The following is a 22,173-nucleotide window of genomic DNA, read 5'->3' as shown; positions in this document are numbered from 1 at the left end:
GCGTCTTTAGGTCATCGTTTCACAACCATGACGTCATCAGGTGATCGTTTCACAACCATAGCATCATCAGATCATCGTTTCACAATCATAGCGTCATCAGATCATCGTTTGACAACCATGGCGTCATCAGATCATCGTTTCACAATCATTGCGTCATCGGATCATCGTTTCACAATCATTGCGTCATGGGATCATCGTTTCACAATCATAGCGTCAATCAGATCATCGTTTCACAGCCATATGATCATCGTCTCACAACCATAGCGTCATCAGATCATCGTTTCACAACCATAGCGTCATCAGATCATCGTTTCACAACCATAGCGCATTAGATCATCGTTTCACAATCATAGCGTCATCGGAGCATCGTTTCACAATCATTGCGTCATCGGATCATCGTTTCACAACCATAGCGTCATCAGATCATAGTTTCACAACCATAGCGCATTCGATCATCGTTTCACAACCATAGCGTCATCAGATCATCGTTTCACAACCATAGCGTCATCAGATCATCGTTTCACAATCATTGCGTCATCGGAACATCGTTTCACAATCATTGCGTCATCGGATCATCGTTTCACAACCATAGGATCATCGTTTCACAACCATAGTGTCATCGGATCATCGTTTCACAACCATAGCGTCATCAGATCATCGTTTCACAACCATAACGCATTAGATCATCGTTTCACAACCATAGCGTCATCAGATCATCGTTTCACAATCATAGCGTCATCAGATCACCGTTTCACAACCATAGCGTCATCAGATCATCGTTTCGCAATCATTCCGTATTCGGATCATCGTTTCACAATCATTCCGTCATCGGATCATCGTTTCACAACCATAGCGTCATCGGATCATCGTTTCACAATCATAGCGCATTAGATCTTCGTTTCACAATCATAGCGTCATCGGATCATCGTTTCACAATCATTGCGTCATCGGATCATCGTTTCACAACCATAGCGTCATCAGATCATAGTTTCACAACCATAGCGCTTTAGATCATCGTTTCACAATCATAGGGTCATCAGATCATCGTTTCACAACCATGGCGTCATCAGATTATCGTTTCACAATCATAGCGTGATCACATCATCGTTTCACAATCATAGCGTGATCAGATAATCGTTTCACAACCACATCGTAATCAGATCATCGTTTCACAATCATTGCGTCTTTAGATCATCGTTTCACAACCATTGCGTCGTCAGATCATCGTTTCACAACCATAGCGGCATCATATCATCGTTTCACAATCATTGCGTCATGGGAACATCGTTTCACAATCATTGCGTCATCGGATCATCGTTTCACAACCATAGTGTCATCGTTTCACAACCATAGCGTCATCAGATCATCGTTTCACAACCATAGCGTCATCAGATCATCGTTTCACAACCATGGCGTCATCAGATTATCGTTTCACAACCTTCGCGTCATTAGGTCATCGTTTCACAACCATAGCGTCATCAGATCATCGTTTCACAACCATGGCGTCATCAGATCATCGTTTCACAACCATAGCGTCTTCGTTTCACAACCATAGCGTCATCAGATCATCGTTTCACAACCTTGGCGTCTTTAGGTCATCGTTCCACAACCATGACATCATCAGGTCATCGTTTCACAACCATAGCATCATCAGATCATCGTTTCACAATCATAGCGTCATCAGATCATCGTTTGACAACCATGGCGTCATCAGATCATCGTTTCGCAATCATTGCGTCATCGGATCATCGTTTCACAATCATATCGTCATCAGATCATCGTTTCACAATCATAGCGTCATCAGATCATCGTTTCACAACCTTAGCGTCATCAGATCATCGTTTCACAACCATAGCGTCATCAGATCATCGTTTCGCAATTATTGCGTCATCGGATCATCGTTTCACAATCATTCCGTCATCGGATCATCGTTTCACAACCATGACGTGATCACATCATCGTTTCACAACCATAGGATCATCGTTTCACAACCATGGCGTCATCAGATCATAGTTTCACAACCATAACGCGTTAGATCATCGTTTCACAACCATAGGGTCATCAGATCATCGTTTCACAACCATAGCGTCATCAGATCATCGCTTCACAACCATAGCGTCATCAGATTATCGTTTCACAACCATAGCGTCATCAGATCATCGTTTCACAACCATAGCGTCATCAGATAATCGTTTCACAACCATGGCGTCATTAGGCCACGAGATACTGTACAAGTAACGTCGAAGAGATGCCTACAGAAACTAAGACAGTCAGTCAAACACCGGTGAGTGGAACTTTTATTTGATATGTGGAACTTACTGTTTTTTCAAAGTAAAGGATTGGTCTTTGCGTTTTCTTAATTTAGTAATCATTTTCGGTTGTGTCGAACGTCGGACAACTTAAAGAATTTGCGCAGTCCCCTGCAGGTTGGTCTTAACGGTGTTTGACTGTGTGAAGGTTATTACACTTACTTACATACCTGCTTTTGTACACCAGAACCCTCCTGTGTTTGCGATATGTGTCCCGATATATCTATCTAATATACTGGGCGATCTCTTCCTCAAACTACATCCCTACCCACAGCCGGCGTTCTTGGAAGTCGACCTGTTGAGAGAAACTGGCGGTAAGGGGAAATGTGTCGTGACCATGTAACGCTGAGTGCAACTCGCTCGTGTATTGTATCATCGGTCAGTTGAATTGTTTTATCTTGCAGATCACGTGAACGTATGTTTTGTTAGTACGTAGAAAGAATGGTAATGCCATATATTTCTTTTTGCAAACTTTTCGATTTTCCTCCCGATAGTGCCAGTTAACTGTGAAACTACTTTCCAATTTGTCACTATCAATATGTGGAGTTTATGTTTGTTTGTAGTCACGTCAGATTGATGACGCTGGTAGAGTGTGCACTGAAGCCTTGTCATGCCTGAAGTCAGAAGTGGTTATCGATAACATTGAAGCTCACTGTGCTTTACTTTGTTTTTGTGTTTTCAACTTATTGTCAAACAAAATGTTGCATACTAATATTCAAATTCATATTCTGCTTCATGATACAGTTTTGTGCTTCTGTTATTTGCATATTAATTTGAAACTTTGTTTCTTTTATATCACATCATGAAACAGTTATGAACATATTTCTAATGTCCATCCCCTTCCTTTCAATCAGCTGGTCCAAACAGAAATACACTTCCAGTGCTTAAAATATCATACCTATTGTGGAAACTCCACCATTTTGTCTCTGAGGTGCTTATGACCATGTTTACTTGTATTTCTACTGACTCTATGGTATCACACTGCCCTTGTATCTGTACTGACACTCTACCTGTTACTACCATTCTCATACCTGCATGTGTTGTGAAGTGTGTTATTTGTAAACCTAGTTGCAATTGTTTGTTCTTTCAAAACAATCCAACGATCAAAGAAAGAAATGTGATGTAATTAAAATTGTATTCTAAAATTATCAATGCGTACGTGTGTGTATGTGTGTGTGTGTGTGTGTGTGTGTGTATGTATGCATCCATGTATGTTATGTTATGTTACATACGTACTTACGCACGTACTTACGTAAGTAGGTAGGTAGGTAGGTATGTGTGAGTGCGTTTGTGCGTGTGTGTGTCTGTCTGTATGTGTGTGTGTGCGTGTGTGTCTGTCTGTGTTTGTGTCTATGCGTGTCTGTCTGTGTGTATGTGTCTCTGTATGTGTGTCTCTATGCCTCTGTGTGTGTCTGTGTGTGTGTCTCTGCATGTGTGTGCGTGTGTGTCTGTCTGTGTCTGTCTGTCTGTGTGTGTGTGTGTGTGTCTGTCTGTCTGTATGTGTGTGCGTGTGTGTCTGTCTGTGTCTGTGTGTCTGTGTGTGTCTGTCCGTGTGTGTGTGTCTCTGTATGTGTCTCTATGCGTGTGTGTCTGTCTCTGTGTCTGTGTGCGTGTCTGTGCGTTCGTGCGTGTCAAACAGTTGTATGAAACGGTTATTTGAAGAATCATAACACGAGTAATGAACTTATGTAATAAACTAAGGACAATATTGACAATGTAGGGAAACATGCGTTTTGTATTTTCAAATTGTTATATGGCAATGGTACTAAGCCTATTGTGGAAACCCCACCATTTTGGCTCTGAGGTGCTTATGACCATGTTTACTTGTATTTCTACTGACTCTATGGTATCACACTGACCTTGTATCTGTACTGACACTCTACCTGTTACTACCATTCTCATACCTGCATGTGTAGTGAAGTGTGTTATTTGTAAACCTAGTTGCAATTGTTTGTTCTTTCAAAACAATCCAACGATCAAAGAAAGAAATGTGATGTAATTAAAATTGTATTCTAAAATTATCAATGCGTACGTGTGTGTGTGTGTGTGTGTGTGTGTGTGTGTGTGTGTGTGTATGTATGCATCCATGTATGTTATGTTATGTTACATACGTACTTACGCACGTACTTACGTAAGTAGGTAGGTAGGTAGGTATGTGTGAGTGCGTTTGTGCGTGTGTGTGTCTGTCTGTATGTGTGTGCGTGTGTGTCTGTCTGTGTTTGTGTCTATGCGTGTCTGTCTGTGTGTATGTGTATCTGTATGTGTGTGCGTGTGTGTCTGTCTGTGTCTGTGTGTCTGTGTGTGTCTGTCCGTGTGTGTGTGTCTCTGTATGTGTCTCTATGCGTGTGTGTCTGTCTCTGTGTCTGTTTGCGTGTCTGTTTGCGTTCGTGCGTGTCAAACAGTTGTATGAAACGGTTATTTGAAGAATCATAACACGAGTAATGAACTTATGTAATAAACTAAGGACAATATTGACAATGTAGGGAAACATGCGGCATTACCTTAACTTTAACCAACGTATCCGTATGACATCATGAAATGACATCTTAGCCATATCGGACTGAACACAGATCAAACTCATGCGACAGACTTTGTTGGGAGTGAAGATCGAAAATGGCATCACTTTGACGAACGAATTTATTTTAAATACGATTGACTTTGATCACATAAAAATATAATTTCGTAAATTCTGATTTTCTTGACATGTTGGTAGTGCAATTAAGGTAAACATTTCGGTTGTTGAAAACAACAGTCCGAACCAACAACAGTTAGATCTTTGACAGAAAACAACTCCGAGTCAGCAATCTTTGTGAGACTCCAGCGTGTGTTATCCTCGCGCTAGTATCGATTTCCATGGCAACCTCATTCCTGAAGGAGAAGGTCACCGTGGACTGCTTCCGCTTCCAAGGCATGCTGGTACTTGCATGTATTACAGAAGCTGATTAAAATATCTTCTTTCTGGACAGAGGCAGCAACCGTCTCGTGTAACTTTCCTTGAAGAACCATGGGTTTCTACTTGTTCCTATCTGCCATGATTGCGTGTGTATACGGTGAGTACCCCCCAGCGTCCACGTCTGGTAACCCCAGGCTGACAGTGCGTGTTATACCCTCTGTCAAGAAAACGCATCGTTTCCCCATCAACGATTGAGTCAGCTTGTTAAATATATATCAACATAAACTCGTCTAGAAAATGCATCATTTAGATTTTTACATATTGGCTTGCGTTTATTGGCATAAAGAACATTTCTGTAATAAACCGTTTGACAGATTATTGCAAGTTTTAGGTAAACACGTTTTTTATAGTGGCTTCTTTTCTTAGCTGAAGTTACGGGTTCGGGAGAAAGTTATGCAATCACTACAGTGTATATTGATGGCCGCACCAATTCAAAAGGTCAAAGTTGTATTTTTTGACAGTATAAATGCGGACAGTTTGTAATGCTATAAACTGGGTATGTTACTCTTACATATACAAAATTACGCTAAAATGTTGCAGTTTGAGTTTGTTGTGAATGCTGTAGTTGGCACATTGCCTACTCCGATCTGGAATTTTGATGCTGATTATCGAGCTGCATGTTGACTCACACGAAGTGAAGGTTCATGATTCAATGAATCAATGATTGTAACGTCACATCATTGACAACTATGACGATGAAATCTCACTACATGACTCTGAGGGTCACGACTGTTTCCACGATCCCTTGTGGGACGAATTTATTGATTAGTCGATGACGCTTATGCCTGCTCGCCATCTTGGATGGTGATTAACGATCTCTGATATGTACGATGAAGCCAGACCATCCGATGCTGCAGGAGTCAATATGATATGTCCTTGTTGCCGAATTGTCGCCAACGTCCGCGTCGCCATCTACTCCTTTGTTTGACATTTATGTTGAAGCTGTCCCAGAGACGCGGTTATTGCGAGACAACATTGCGTCGGTTGGTAATTGCCTAGTCTTAAATTTCAAAAATCAGACACATCAATGTGTGAAGCCCATTTCTGGTGTCCCCGCCGTGACCTTGCTGTATTGCTAAATAAATCCAAACTCCAGTCAGTTGTTGGTCTAAATTTCATCTGCGTTACCTAGTTTGCTAAATGTCAGTTGTTAGATAATTATCTGCAGTCGTAGTAGGTCGCGCATGAAGTAGTTGTGCAATGTGGGGTAACACTGACAATATATGCTCATACATAATGAGTGGTGACTCATCACCTTACGATCTTTGTAGACCACATGTAGGCTCCGGATCTACATCGACAATGTTCTGGCGCAGAGCGACATTATGCTATTAAGCAAATGCAAACGCTCGAATACAGTGTAATGTGTTATTATCATCAGTTTCTAGTTGTCCAAATTGGCGTCGGATCAAACAGAATCCATGGTAACGTTAACTTTATCGGGTATACAGTTACTGGTTATTCAATTTAATCTGAAAACCACTTCCGGCACGCACAAACACTGGACAAATGAGCAATTGGAGCTTTTGAGCGATACAGTTATATTAAATTTAAATCAGTTTGACTCCACGCACCATTTGGGGGAATATTATGTTGGAGCAGAGTGATACTCATTTCTAACTGACCGAGTTGACAAAACTTTCTTCTCTTGATATATTTGGCTAAAAGTCAAGTTATGATTTAAAGTGCAAAAGTTTAATATAGGCATGGGCGTTCTTTTAGGAAGGAGATAATCCGTTTGTGTATAGTGTTTATGATATAAAACCTTTGGCCTCGACTCCACACTTTCCTGGGGACGGTGTGGTAGCCCAGTGGTTAAGGCGTTCGCTCGCCACGCCGAGACCCGGGATCGATTCCCCACATGAGTACTCTGTGTGAAGGCCATTTCTGGTGTCCCCCGCCTTGATATTGCTGGAATTTGCTAAAAGTGGCGTAAAACTGACTCACCCCATTACCCCCACTTTCCCTATGACAGGTTCGTCACGATATGGCTGAAACATTGCCGATGTGACGTTAAATATGAACTCACTCACTCACCCTATAACAGGTGGCCTCAGTACCGGAACTATCAAACGGGGAAGATCGAGTTTGGCACACAAGCAGGTACTGAGAGAGTCCTTGGCCTGTACCCGCAACTAGAGACGTCTTTTGTAGTAGCACTTCCATAGATTCTACATTTGAACTCATTTTCACATCGTAGAGTATCCTATTGTTGTTCCTGTGAATTAGATAACACCGTACTCTAGCACCCAAGGGGAAACTGATTTCCGTCATGGCGGACTTCATAGCAGCAGCTGCTGCTCATCATAATTCCCCGAAAAATACTGGCACGCTTATAAATCTTAAATGGATATTAGAGTGTTCCCTGAGCATGAAAACATAGCTAAAATACCTACAACCAACAACACCTGGATAGACGTTATCAAAACGGTGTGATTTACTTGCACCCGGCTTACACGAGACAGTTATTTCGCAATGATCAATAGAGTACCATCCACTCACTGCTTCTGTGGCGCCATCAGCCATCTGAGGGAGATCGATATGATTCCATCATCAATGTTGTATTTATTACCCCTTTCTCTGATTAGATTGCTCGCTGCGATAGGATTCAGTTTGACCTGGCAGATCAACAGGTCCCCAACACAGCATACTGAAACCCAGGTCTATGTATTGCATCTCTTGATGCAGGAGCTTTATATACACGTACATTTAGACATCTGGCAGTGGAAGGGGGTAGTTCGGACACAATGGAGTTCTATGGGATACTCTGGAGCGCTATCGGACTCTATGGGACACGATACGACACTATGGGACTCTATAGGACACTGGTACTTTATATGGGGACACTGTGACTCTATGGGGCATTGTGGGACACTGGACTCTATGGGACACTGGGACTCTATGGGACACTGGGACTCTATGGGACACTGTGGGACACTGGGACTCTGTGGGACTCTATGGGACTCTATGGGATACTGTGTGACTCTATGGGATATTGGGACTCTATGGGACACTGGGACTCTATGGGACTCTATGGGACTCTATGGGACACTGGGACTCTATGGGACACTGGGACTCTATGGGACTCTGTGGGACTCTATGGGACTCTGTGGGACTCTATGGGACTCTATGGGACACTGTGGGACACTGTGGGACACTGGGACTCTGTGGGACTCTATGGGACTCTATGGGACACTGTGGGACACTGGGACTCTGTGGGACTCTATGGGACTCTATGGGACACTGGGACTCTATGGGACTCTATGGGACACTGTGGGACACTGGGACTCACTGGGACTCTATGTGACTCTGTGGGACTCTATGGGACTCTATGGGACACTGTGGGACTCTATGGCACACATGTGTGGGACACTGGTACTCTATGGGACACTGGGACTATGGGACACTGTGGGACACTGGGACTCTATGGGACACTGTGGGACACTTGTATTCTATGGGACACTGTGGGAAACTGGGACACTGGGACTCTCTGGGACACTCTGACATTGGTTTATGACAAAATCGGACAAGTATTTCCATTGTTGGTAAAGTCATCACTCTGTATACCGCCTGTGCCGCTGAATAGATCGACCCTGGTAGAGTGAGTTATTCTGTGCTGTATAGACCAACACAACAGGGTCAGATACCAGGCCCGAGTATGCCACTTATTAAATCATGGCGTTTTGTAAGTCGGAAATCAATTCTTATTTAAGAAGCAAGGCTATTCTGGCCATGCTATGAATGGCTGCTCATTATGCTGACTGTCGGTTTTTTCCACCCACTTTACGTCACTCTGGTTGACGAAAACTACTGTACTCAGGTGTCATTCATAGTTCTTGTACCACAGATTGCCAGATAGCTATTTTGCCATATTATATAATTAGCTTATGGCGTTTCTGTGAAGAATGGCTGTAGCACTAACGAGATCACATTCTATTACATCAAAAGGGTGATGTGCACTGAAGGTACCTGCCAGTGACGTGGATGCAGTGTGAGTGTTGTGTGTGTGGCGTGCTAGTATTGTGCGAGTAGTTCGTGAGTGTTGTGTGAGTGTTGTGTGAGTGTTGTGTGAGTGTTGTATGAGTGTTGTGTGAGTGTTGTGTGAGTGTTGCATGAGTGTTGCATGAGTGTTGTGTGAGTGTTGTGCGACTGTTGTTGTGACTGTTGTATGAGTGTTGTGTGAGTGTTGTATGAGTGTTGTGTGAGTGTTGTATGAGTGTTGCGTGAGTGTTGCGTGAGTGTTGTGTGACTGTTGTATGAGTGTTGCACGAGTGTTGCGTGAGTGTTGTGTGAGTGTTGTGTGACTGTTGTATGAGTCTTGCATGAGTGTTGCGTGAGTGTTGTGAGACTGTTGTGTGACTGTTGTCTGTGTTGCATGAGTGTTGTGGGAGTGTTGTGTGAGTGTTGTGTGAGTGTTGTGTGACTGTTGTGTGAGTGTTGTCTGAGTGTTGTGTGAGTGTTGTATGAGTGTTGTATGAGTGTTGTGTGACTGTTGTATGAATGTTGTGTGACTGTTGTGTGAGTGTTGTGTGAGTGTTGCGTGAGTATTGCATGAGTGTTGTGTGAGTGTTGTATGAGTGTAGTGTGAGTATTGTGTGACAGTTGTATAAGTGTTGTGTGACTGTTGTATGAGTGTTGTGTGACTGTTGTATGAGTGTTGTTGGAGTGTTGTATGAGTGTAGTGTGAGTGTTGTGTGACTGTTGTATGAGTGCTGTGTGACTGCTGTATCAGTGCTGTGTGTTTGCTGTATGAGTGCTGTGTGAGTGTTCTGTGAGTGTTGTCTGAGTGTTGTGTAAGTGGTGTATGAGTGTTGTATGAATCTTGTGTGAGTGTTGTGAGAGCGTTGTCTGAGTGTTGTGTAAGCGTTGTATGAGTGCTGTGTTAGTGTTCTGTTAGTGTTGTGTGAGTGTTGCGTAAGTGTTGTGTGAGTGTTGTGTGAGTGTTGTGTGAGTGTTGTGTGAGTGTTGTGTGAGTGTTGTATGAGTGTTGTGTGAGTGTTGTGTGAGTGTTGTATGAGTGTTGTATGAGTGTTGTATGAGTGTTGTGTGAGTGTTGCGTAAGTGTTGCGTGAGTGTTGTATGAGTGTTGTGTGACTGTTGTGTGAGTGTTGTGTGAGTGTTGTATGAGTGTTGTATGAGTGTTGTATGAGTGTTGTGTAAGTGTTGCGTAAGTGTTGTGTGAGTGTTGTGTGAGTGTTGTGTGAGTGTTGTGTGAGTGTTGTGTGAGTGTTGTGTGAGTGTTGTGTGAGTGTTGTGTGAGTGTTGTGTGAGTGTTGTGTGAGTGTTGTGTGAGTGTTGTATGAGTGTTGTATGAGTGTTGTGTGAGTGATGTGTAAGTGTTGTGTAAGTGTTGTATGAGTGCTGTGTTAGTGTTGTGTGAGTGTTGTTTGAGTGTTGTGTGAGTGTTGTGTGAGTGTTGCGTGAGTGTTGTGTGAGTGTTGTATGAGTGTTGTGTGAGTGTTGTGTGAGTGTTGTTGAGTGTTGTTGAGTGTTGTGTGAGTGTTGTATGAGTGTTGTGTGAGTGTTGTGTAAGTGTTGTATGAGTGCTGTGTTAGTGTTGTGTGAGTGTTGTATGAGTGTTGTGTGAGTGTTGTATGAGTGTTGTATGAGTGATGTGTGAGTTATGTGTCAGTGAGTGCTGTGTGATTGATGTGTGGGAATGATTTTGTGAGTAATATCTCATTGTTGTGTTAGTTCTGCATCAGCGATGTTTGAGTACTGTGTGTTATCAGAGGAGTCGTGTTAGTGATGTGTCCACCATGTACCAGTGATTGCATATATCAAGAATATGAATTACGTTATTTGACTTAATTATCAGTTCCACAGTTACCCAATTAGTGTAAATATCACCATCCTATGATTGGGGCGGTTGGTTAGCATCGTGATCAGCATGTCGATGGTCCACGCGGATTCATTCTTGTGACCGCCGCCGATATAGTCGTGGAATGTTGAACGAGGCATAGAGCAATTCATATTTATATGGTCGTGGAATATTGCTAAATGAGGCATAGAGCAAATTGCCAATACATATTCATATGGTCGTGGAATATTGCTAAATGAGGCATAGAGCAATACATATTCATATGGTCGTGGAATATTGCTAAATGAGGCATAGAGCAATACATATTCATATGGTCGTGGAATATTGCTAAATGAGGCATAGAGCAATACATATTCATATGGTCGTGGAATATTGCTAAATGAGGCATAGAGCAATACATATTCATATGGTCGTGGAATATTAGAGTAATACGTATTCATATGCTAAATGAGGCATAGAGCAATACATATTCATATGGTCGTGGAATATTGCTAAATGAGGCATAGAGCAATACATATTCATATGGTCGTGGAATATTGCTAAATGAGGCATAGAGCAATACATATTCATATGGTCGTGGAATATTGCTAAATGAGGCATAGAGCAATACATATTCATATGGTAGTGGAATATTGCTAAATGAGGCATAGAGCAATACATATTCATATGGTAGTGGAATATTGCTAAATGAGGCATAGAGCAATACATATTCATATGGTCGTGGAATATCGCTAAATGAGGCATAGAGCAATACGTATTCATATGGTCGTGGAATAACGCTAAATGAGGCATACAGCAATACGTATTCATATGGTCGTGGAATATTGTTAAATAAGGCACAGAGCAATACATGTTCATATGGTCGTGGAATATTACTAAATGAGGCAATGCATATGCATATGGTCGTTGCATATTGCTAAATGAGGCCTAGAGCAATACATATTTATATGGTCGTGGAATATTACTAAATGAGGCAATGCATATGCATATGGTCGTTGCATATTGCTAAATGAGGACATAGAACAATACATATCATATGGTCGAGGAATATTGCTAAATGAGGTATAGAGCAATACATATTCATATGGTCGTGGAATATTGTTAAATAAGGCATAGAGCAATATGCATTCATATGGTCGTGGAATATTGCTAAATTAGGCATAGAGCAATACATATTCATATGGTCGTGGAATATTGTTAAATAAGGCATAGAGCAATATGTATTCATATAGTCATTGAATATTGCTAAATGAGGCATAGGGCAATATGTATTCATATGGTCGTGGAATATTGCTAAATGAGGCATAGAGCAATACATATTCATATGGTCGTGGAATATTGCTAAATGAGGCATAGAGCAATACATATTCATATGGTCGTGGAATATTGCTAAATGAGGCATAGAGCAATACATATTCATATGGTCGTGGAATATTGCTAAATGAGGCATAGAGCAATACATATTTATATGGTCGTGGAATATTGTTAAATAAGGCATAGAGCAATACATATCATATGGTCGTGGAATATTGCTAAATGAGGCATAGAGCAATACATATTCATATGGTCGTGGAATATTGCTAAATGAGGCATAGAGCAATATGTATTCATATGGTCGTGAAATATTGCTAAATTAGGCATAGAGTAATACGTATTCATATTGTCGTGGAATATTGCTAAACGAGGCATAGGGCAATACATATTCATATGTCATGGAATATTACTAAATTAGGCATAGTGGAATACATATTTATATGGTCGTGGAATATCGCTAAATGAGGCATAGTGCAATACATATTCATATGGTTATCATAATTCTTATGGTCATTTTAGCCGGTCTGGCCGACGCGGGCAAGTGTCCGGCTAATCACACCAAGATGTTGAAGAAATGCACAGAGAAGATACAGGTGAACATCCAGTTGGCTGAGGGACACAAGTTCATCACGGATCCTGAATACACCAAGAAGTTGTGCGAGTAAGTTGGGAAATATAATTGTCCTGAGGTTTTACGACTGAAACTATTCAAACATGGCTTAAAAGAATCGTCTGGATTCCAAACATTTTTTTCACGGACAGTACACCAAGTGTTACATTCTGAATACTCACGTGTCGTAGGTATTAGATAAAATAGGTCGCTACATTCACCGAAAGCCAATTATATCAGTTGCATGTATATATAAATACCAGGGTTAGAATTCGTCTTCATCAACCAAAGCTTGTCGTGAAAGGCTACTAATAGGATCAGGGTCTCGCTGCACATAGCTATCGTAAATCGTAACGCTTTTTCTACAGACGTAGCTTGAAGATGGCTTTGTAGGCACTGGTGGTAAAGGTGCCTGACATTGTTGATGAATGTCATTGTATACGGTTCGTGGAAATTGATGCTCCTGATGTCAGTCACTGAATTGTCTTGTCCAGTTAGTTACGGACCGCCTTTATAAAGTAGGCATGTTGTGAACAGGCATTAAACGATGCTCGCAAAACGACAATCCTATCCTGAGCTATCGATGACACAAACCTCATGTCGACACTACATGTATTGCGTCCTTGTATTACTGTATGTATGTAACATCTCCCTGACTTCCGACAGGGGCGGAGAGGTGGACCAGGCCATCAGCTGCATGGAGACCGTCTACAGCGATTGCTCTGAGGAGGGGATGGAAGACTTTGATTTGCTCGTCAATCCCAAAAGCTGGCGGTCCGCTATGAAGGAGATCTGCAAGAACAAAAAATGTCAGTACCGTTTGAGGTCGCTTCCACGTCATCCCTCTCTTACATATCCCCAAACCCTCTCTTACATATCCCCAAACCCTCTCTTACATATCCCCAAACCATCTCTTACATATCCCCAAACCCTCTCTCCTACATATCCCCAAACCCTCTCTTACATATCCCAAAATCCACTCTCAAAATTCTAATCCTGAAAAGATCCTTTTCCTTATATATTTTAAAATTTGGTATTGAATGTATTTCTGTGAATGAATACATGCGATGAACGCATACTCTCCAGTTATTATCTGTATACATCTGTGTTACATTTTCGTTGGTGTAGTTATTATCTCCCTTTGTTTACCATTAACTTGGCACATGGTTTGTCTTGTCTGTGAACTTGATTTCAACTACTAGTCAAATCAGGCTTTTGATAATAGGACAGAATGAGTTCCATTCAAAACGTGGAGTTGTACGAGCCAGTTCTCCAAAGAGACATGTTGAGTTTCATTCACCTGATGAAGGAATAAGAACATCTGTGTAAACTTGTCGAAGCGACTCCCCCTCCTGTATCGTCTGCCTCTTATTGCCTGTCCTCTTCCAAGCTTTCCCCCACTTCTTCCTCCCGCTCCACCTTGTCTCCCTTATCCAGCTTGCCCTCTTCCCAGCTTCCCCCCACTTCTTCCTCCCGCTCCACCTTGTCTTCCTTATCCAGCTTGCCCTCTTGCCAGCTTCCCCCACTTCTTCCTCCTGCTCCACCTTGTCTTCCTTATCCAGCTTGCCCTCTTCCCAGCTACCCCCACTTCTTCCTCCTGCTCCACCTTGTCTTCCTTATCCAGCTTGCCCTCTTGCCAGCCTCCCCCCTACTTCTTCCTCCTGCTCCACCTGTCTTCCTTGCCCTATCCAGCTTGCCCTCATCCCAGCTTCCCCCACTTCTTCCTCCCAGCTCCACCTTGTCTTCCTTATCCAGCTTGCCCTCTTCCCAGCTCCCCACTTCTTCCTTCCCCTCTGCCAGCTGCTTCCACCTTGTCTTTGTTATCCCTCTTCCCCAGCTCCCCCACCCTGCTCCTCCTTCCTCTTCCCCACTTCTCCCCAGTGCTCCACAGCTACCCCCACTTCTTCCCCCTGTTCTCCACCTTTGTCTTCCTTATCCAGCTTGCTCTTCCCAGTTCCCCCACTCTCTCTTCCCCCTGCTCCACTCTTCCTTCCTTATCCAGCTTGCCCCTCTCCCCCATCTCCCAGTCCATTTCCCCTTCCACAGTCCTTGGTTCTTCATTATCCATTTCACCTTCCTCCACCATGTCTTCCATATATCCAGCTTGCCTCTCCAGCTTCCCCACCTCCCCCCCTGTCTTCCTGATCTCCTCCAGCTTGCTCTTCCTTAAGCTTCCCCCCTTCTCCCCCTGCTCCACCATGTCTTCCTTATCCTTGCCTCTTCCAGCTTCCCACTTCTTCCCCCTTGCTCCACCATGTCTTCCTTATCCAGCTTCTGCCCTCTTGCCAGCTTCCCCTTCTTCCTCCTGCTCCACCATGTCTTCCTTATCCATTTTGCCCCTCTCCAGCTTCCTCCACTGTCTTTCTTCCTTGCTTCCACCATGTCTCCTTTCCTGTGTCTTGTCCATTTTCCTGTGTCTTCCCTGCTCCACTGTATGTCTTCTTTATCCAGCTTGTGCTCCTGCTGGTCCCCCACTTCTTCCCCTGCTCCACCATAATCTTTCCTATCCGGCCTGCCTTGCTGGCTTCCCCACTCCTCCTCCTGCTCCACAATGTCTTGTTTATCCGGCTTGCCCTCTTGCCAGTTTCCCCCACCTCTTCCATGCCCATCATGCTGTCTCCTTATCCAGCTTGTTCTCACAGCTTCTGCCCCACTCTCTTTCCCCCCTTGCTCCACCTTTGTTCTCCTTATCCAGTTTGCTCTTCTTTGTCAGCTTCCCACTTCTTCCCCCCCTGCTCCACCATGTCTCCCTGATTGAACTCTGTCCTCTGTGCTAGCTTCCCCCCTTCTCTCTTCCCTCTGCTCCACCTCATGTTCTCGTCTTATCCAGCTTGCTGTTATATCACCATTTCCCGTCCCACCTTTCACAATGCCACCTGCTATAAGTCACCATTCCTTGTCCCACCTTTCACTATGCCACCTGCTATCGTCAGCATTTCTTGTCCCTGCTTCCACCATGCCATCTAGCTGCGTCAGCACCCTTGGTCCCCACCCCTGCCCATGTTAGCTGCCCCTGCCCCTGCCCCTGCCTCCTGTCGCCTACCCCGTTGTCACTTCTGCTTCCAAGGGTAGTCTGTCCCTGCAGCTTGCTCTCTACAACATGTCCTGGGGAGATGTGTGGCGAACGAGGCGAGTGTGAACCAGAACAGTCTCGCCGCTGAAACTGGGTAAAAATAGAATCAAGATAAAGAAGGCATACAGAGTTCTCTCCCTTTATGTAGCTTTTCTCGCGGACCTGAATAGTAACATTACATATATTGCTAAAAGAACTGATCATTCAACGTCTATGTGTGCCTATGTTTTGTGTGTATAGATACGTGCATAAGTGAAAAAAAAATATTAAAAGAAATAAAAGGGAAAAAGAAATAAAAATACCGGTGTGAAAATATATGTGGTCACATTCAGTGTTGGTTGTCAAAACGACAGCGTTGAAATGACTGGTTAGTTACTGGATTGATGCACATTATCCACAAATACAGATCTTACTCAAAATCATCCAGCTCAGATGTCTCGATCTGCGCTGTTACGGAAGACGACTGACTGTGTGTAGGAGAACCAAGAGGAGGTGAAGGATTCTTGGTCTGAAGGACCCTCTGCGCCTTGCTTTCTACACAGTTCATTACACGCTGATTACATTATCACGCAAGAGAATAAAAATGTCTCAGGATTATAATTATAATGATTATGGAAAGAGTTATGTTGACTTTATAAATGGTGTGGTCATTCGTATGCATCTTGTTTGACGCCGCAGACATCGTGACCGACAAACTAGTGGTTGACATCACGAACAAACACAGTGACACTCAGCTTGCTATACGATACGGCTACACGCATTCACGTCGTTGGCTTCGTCCACAGTGACACTCAGCTTGCTATACGATACGGCTACACGCATTCACGTCGTTGGCTTCGACCACAGTGACACTCAGCTTGCTATACGATACGGCTACAAGCATTCACGTCGTTGGCTTCGTCCACAGTGACACTCAGCTTGCTATACGATACGGCTACACGCATTCACGTCGTTGGCTTCGTCCACAGTGACACTCAGCTTGCTATACGATACGGCTACAAGCATTCACGTCGTTGGCTTCGTCCACAGTGACACTCAGCTTGCTATACGATACGGCTACACGCATTCACGTCGTTGGCTTCGTCCACAGTGACACTCAGCTTGCTATACGATACGGCTACAAGCATTCACGTCGTTGGCTTCGACCACAGTGACACTCAGCTTGCTATACGATACGGCTACACGCATTCACGTCGTTGGCTTCGTCCACAGTGACACTCAGCTTGCTATACGATACGGCTACAAGCATTCACGTCGTTGGCTTCCACCACAGTGAAACAGTGTAGCACTAGAGAGGTTCTGTTGCGTGGTGTCAGTGACAGGGAGGGTCTTTGTGACTGTTTTCTCACGTTAAACTGACATGTAAAAGAAATACTGTTGAACTGTTCAGATGAGGAGGTGATTTTATTATATTTCATCGGCTCTGATAAAAATACCGTGCAAGGGAGATGACATACACTAAGCAGGAAAGATCTGATGTTCGGGGTGAGGGTAAATTGTTTCAGGTCCTGAACTGATTGGAGAAAACATATCCTGCACACACACGCGCACACGCAGCACGCACACAGACACACACAGACTCACCTATTCGAATATTGTTAAACACGGCGTGGAAGTCTTCTTCGCCATTCACAGACTCATGCCTGACCCTTAAAATCACTGAGCCAGCTTTCCCTTGTCACTATCACTGACTTGAATATTGAAGACCTTCCGAGAAACCGATGACATGTTTCGACAAGACCCTCTTGAAGCACTGCCATCTTTCCCTTGTCACTATCACTGACTCTAATATCAATTGCAGACTGTCCGAACAGCTGTTGACATGCTTCGACAAGACCATCTTGAAGCACTGCCCCAAGAAGGTGGAGAAAATCATAGATGACTGCCTGCACAAGTTTCTCCCTCCAATCTGCCATCCCAAAACTAGCTACAAGACCATCAACGACGACAACAGCTCCTCCATTTCCCTCCCTGCGACTGTAACGGTGGTCGTTAGCGTGCTCATGTGCCTTCGATCAATCTTGTAAATGTGACTAGAAACGCCATGTTTTGTATGTTTGTTGGAACAGTGTTAACAGGCATTTTATATCCCACCAACTTGATTAATTTGTAAGATACATTCTGTTAAAAAGTTTGACATCTTTGTGTAATATATCAATATCTTATCATACTTTTGAAATTAATGACGTCGTCTTAAAAGACCTCAGCTCAGTTTTACATAAATCTTGTTACGAGACTGAAAATACTCTCACTCATGGTCTCAACTTGCTTTGGATATTATATATATATATACATGTAAAATATATACAAACTTTTGTACATTCCTTGTCATGACATACTGATGATACGGATGTTTCTAATTATTTCAAGCTAATGTAATGTTTCAAGGCTCCGAGATACCATAGTGTAACCTTGAATCGGACGTGTTCGCGTGAGTAACGGTTGTTGGGAAACCTTATAAGAAGACTCGGTTAAACGCTTCATAAAGTCATCACTCTCCCCATCGCTGTAGTATAACGAGGTCAGCGATACAAAGGAGAATCACACAGTGCATCATCAGCTGTTTCTGAAGTCCTCCAACACTGGATAGCTAGTGTGAAATGCTGTGGAAATTGTTCTGAACCTAAACAGTCTGAGGTTAATAGTGTGGTGATTGGGATAGGTTCAATATGACTTCAGTACCTACAATGCCAATAATTGTTATACATTTTCAGGAACACCAAAGTATCTTGTTTAGAAGTCACCATTAGGGGACATCGATACAAGCCTCAATATGAGTTGGCATATAGCATGCTTCATGGTGTTATCGAACGTAGACGGGTGGCGATTTGTGACACGAATTATGTCTAGGGAGATATACAAGCGGGTTATTTTCAACACGAAGATTTGAGATACTTACAAGTGTACTGTGTTTATGGTGATCTGAACAGTCACTTTAGTCTGGTGGTGTAAGGTCCGGGGCGTGTTCTTGTCAGAGGTCATGCATCAGATGAAGAACACGTTGTGGCGGAGAGTAGGTGGATGGGTGGTGTGTTCTTGTCAGAGCGCACAGGTCACAAATCAGATGAAGAACACGTTGTGGCGGAGAGTAGGCGGATGGGTGGCGTGTTCTTGTCAGAGCGCACAGGTCACAAATCAGATGAAGAACACGTTGTGGCGGAGAGTAGGCGGATGGGTGGCGTGTTCTTGTCAGAGCACACAGGTCACAAATCAGATGAAGAACACGTTGTGGCGGAGAGTAGGCGGATGGGTGGCGTGTTCTTGTCAGAGCACACAGGTCACAAATCAGATGAAGAACACGTTGTGGCGGAGAGTAGGCGGATGGGTGGCGTGTTCTTGTCAGAGGACACAGGTCACAAATCAGACGAAGAACACGTTGTGGCGGAGAGTGGCTGGATGGGTGGCCGTTTTCTGCAGGTCTTCTGTCCAACAGTACATTGAAGCACATGTAACCATCGTGGTGCCACCTTTGGTGGAATTGTATACTTCCCAGTGGGCTGGGAAAGTAATGGAACGTACATTGATCCAAGAACATTGGTAAACTGAGGTTACGCATCATCCATGGACGATTTCCTGTCACTTGATCATAATGCTGTATATGCTTCTGGTAGGGTTTGATGTGTCGGAATATTTCAATATTATCGATATGCAATGCCTTATTGTTGTTTACACAGCTGTGTTCTTTAGAACAAGACTCCAGCTACACAGATGCTTCAGCTACACAGAAAACGGAGCTGTCAGATTTAAAACAAATGAAACAACAAATATAACGTTAGTATGAAGTAAATATTTCACATCAGAAATTCTCCTTGCCAGACGTACACCTGAATCACCCACTATGTTTGTCAATATTGAATGGCAAAGTTTTAATGTTGTATTGAAATATCTAACGAAACACAGTTGTTTACAATCTGTAAATACTCAAACTACAGACACGGAAGTTGTTTCTACAAATGACAGTTCTGTCTTTCAATGCTTCCCCTGCTTTTGTGCATCGTTGCCCAGTACTTGCGACATTCAGTAATTACTGAGGTATGAAGGTATATTACCGAGGTTTATCTAACCATATGTAGATATTCTCAAAGGGTACACGGAGGAATGGGATACATAAAACAAGGAAGACACGAGGCTTAGCTCGCCTCAACGTATTGTAAACTGGCGGACGGAAGAAAGTACGCCTTGGAAATTGAATTTGACCAAAAACTATCTTGGCTGGCATAGATAGATATGCTGCATGTATTACCGCCTGTGGTACCTGCATCAAATACAGCGCCATGGAAAGGACAGTGCATGTTTGTGTCATATCTTACAGCCATCAAACGTGGGTGTATACTTTCTTTCGTCCTTCAGTATATGGTCGTATACAGAGATATAAAGATATACGTTTCTTGTGGACTGATACACTGCTGACAATAGTGTTAGATCAGCTGGCTGAATTTCATATCGGTGTCATGTTACTCTTAAAAGTTATATTAAAACGTTAATATTTTATCCTAATCTGTAAACGGTTCTACGCTTATTGGAGATACGGAGTGTTCTATGCAAGATAGATCGTGAATGTGTTCGTGTTCAGTTCTTTATCGAGGTGTAATATTGGTATTTCCTTGAGTAGAGATTACTAAAACATACTTTAAACAAAATCGTTCAGCATGAATACTAAAATACTCATACCTGTCTTAGAGTGTTTTCAAATTGTTGAGTAAAATGTTATTTTATCATATACCAATTTAGATATTGTTCGTAGATGTCTTGGTGTATCTTATATCGTATGTACTTTAAGTGTGTTTAATACCAATAATGTGATATACTAAATATGCCTGTAAGTAGTGTTTTCTGAATATACGTGTACTAATTGGATGAAATATCGTACAATTCCTTTGTAATAAAGTCGTCGTTGTGTTCATGATATGTTTGGTGTCTAATATACAGGTATCTCGCGTGGGTTTGTCAGTCTACGTAAAAGTATATGCAGGCACATTTCACGATATATATCACTAGGGGTGGTGGGGTAGCCTAGTGGTTAAAGCGTTCGCTCATCACGCCGTAGACCCGGTTCGATTCCCAACATGGGTACAATGTGTGAAGCCCATTTCTGTTGTTCTCCGCCCTGATATTGTTGGAATATTGCTAAAAGCGGCGTAAAACTAGACTCACTCGCTTAGCAGCGCTTGCTGCAGAAAGACGTGGATGGGCGACACTCAATGATTCTGGGTTCAGGTATTGTCCCACCCAGGGAGAAAAACATTTCATTTACAGGAGAACTATCTGCTGAAAGCAGAAACGGTTTACGATTTCGACCACATCAAATCAGTGTGAATCAAACGCTGTCAAGTGTTGACGTAAAGGTGAACGTACCATGCCACGCCCATCACAAACACATGCAAAGACAAGTCATGCGTTCAAGGAACCCGGAAACGTTTCGTACTGAGTCAAAATCACTAGCTTGCAAAGTCAAGTCATGCGTTCAAGGAACCCGGAAACGTTTCATACTAAGTCAAAATCACAAACACTTGCAAAGTCAAGTCATGCGTTCAAGGATCCCGGAAACGTTTCGTACTGAGTCAAAATCACTAGCTTGCAAAGTCAAGTCATGCGTTCAAGGAACCCGGAAACGTTTCCTACTAAGTCAAAATCACAAACACTTGGAAAAACAAGTCATGCTTTCAAGGAACCCGGAAACGTTTCCTACTTAGTCAAAATCACAAACACTTGCAAAATCAAGTCATGCGTTCAAGGAACCCGGAAACGTTTCATACCTAGTCAAAATCACAAACACTTGCAAAGTCAAGTCATGCGTTCAAGGAACCCGGAAACGTTTCGTCAAAATCACAAACACATGCAGACAAGTCATGCGTTCAAGGAACCCGGAAACGTTTCGTACTAAGTCAAAATGGGGAAATGCACATGACATCATTGGGTTACAGATGTGACACATAGGAAATCCACGTGTTATTCACATCTACCCTAAAGAATGCCGTTTTCATAAAGAAACAAATGTACATACTGATCCGTGAGTGCATATGTTGATGGATTTGCAGCTTCCTTCTTTGCAAGAGGCAGATGAGATTAAAAATAACAATACGCGCTGTATGT

General features: G+C 43.0%; 2 protein-coding genes and 1 long non-coding RNA gene across 3 annotated transcripts; 2 read left to right on the top strand and 1 right to left on the bottom strand.

The window, feature by feature from the left end:
- The first annotated feature begins 5,208 nt into the window (after positions 1-5,208).
- LOC124269266 lies at positions 5,209-14,336 on the top strand. The gene is made up of 4 exons (XM_046704275.1): positions 5,209-5,359; positions 12,917-13,058; positions 13,674-13,843; positions 14,233-14,336. The coding sequence occupies exons 1-4, from the start codon at positions 5,314-5,316 to the stop codon at positions 14,334-14,336; spliced, it is 462 nt and encodes a 153-aa protein (XP_046560231.1). The 5' UTR covers positions 5,209-5,313.
- Positions 14,337-14,375: 39 nt separating this feature from the next.
- On the bottom strand, positions 14,376-15,207 carry LOC124269265 (calcium-binding and coiled-coil domain-containing protein 2-like). The gene is made up of 3 exons (XM_046704274.1): positions 14,903-15,207; positions 14,660-14,817; positions 14,376-14,542 (listed from the first exon to the last, which is right to left on the bottom strand). The coding sequence occupies exons 1-3, from the start codon at positions 15,205-15,207 to the stop codon at positions 14,376-14,378; spliced, it is 630 nt and encodes a 209-aa protein (XP_046560230.1).
- A 2,102-nt stretch (positions 15,208-17,309) lies between these two features.
- On the top strand, positions 17,310-20,983 carry LOC124269240. The gene is made up of 2 exons (XR_006896468.1): positions 17,310-19,097; positions 19,173-20,983. It is a non-coding gene; the product is annotated as an uncharacterized LOC124269240 (long non-coding RNA).
- The last annotated feature ends 1,190 nt before the right edge of the window (positions 20,984-22,173 follow it).

This window comes from Haliotis rubra, unplaced genomic scaffold (assembly GCF_003918875.1).
Source record: "Haliotis rubra isolate DU_JTF1 unplaced genomic scaffold, ASM391887v1 Scf143, whole genome shotgun sequence".
In the NCBI taxonomy this organism is placed as follows: Eukaryota; Metazoa; Mollusca; class Gastropoda; order Lepetellida; family Haliotidae; genus Haliotis; species Haliotis rubra.
Note: the sequence above shows the minus strand (reverse complement) of the source record. Positions and strands in the feature narration are given on the sequence as shown.

Bases quoted from the DNA above. Each gene is read 5' to 3' on its own strand.
- LOC124269265 (XM_046704274.1), bottom strand. From the start codon at position 15,207: ATGGTGGAGCAGGGGGAGAAGGGGGGAAGCTTAAGGAAGAGCAAGCTG. The intron at 14,818-14,902 runs GTAGCTGTGGAG...AACAAAGACAAG, and splicing joins AACAGGGGGAAGAAGTGGGG to GTGGAAGCAGCTGGCAGAGG. The intron at 14,543-14,659 runs GTAGGGGGGAGG...AAGGTGGAGCAG, and splicing joins AGGTGGAGCAGGAGGAAGAA to GAGGAAGAAGTGGGGGAAGC.
- LOC124269266 (XM_046704275.1), top strand. From the start codon at position 5,314: ATGGGTTTCTACTTGTTCCTATCTGCCATGATTGCGTGTGTATACG. The intron at 5,360-12,916 runs GTGAGTACCCCC...TGGTCATTTTAG, and splicing joins CATGATTGCGTGTGTATACG to CCGGTCTGGCCGACGCGGGC. The intron at 13,844-14,232 runs GTCATCCCTCTC...TTTTGATAATAG, and splicing joins CCGTTTGAGGTCGCTTCCAC to GACAGAATGAGTTCCATTCA.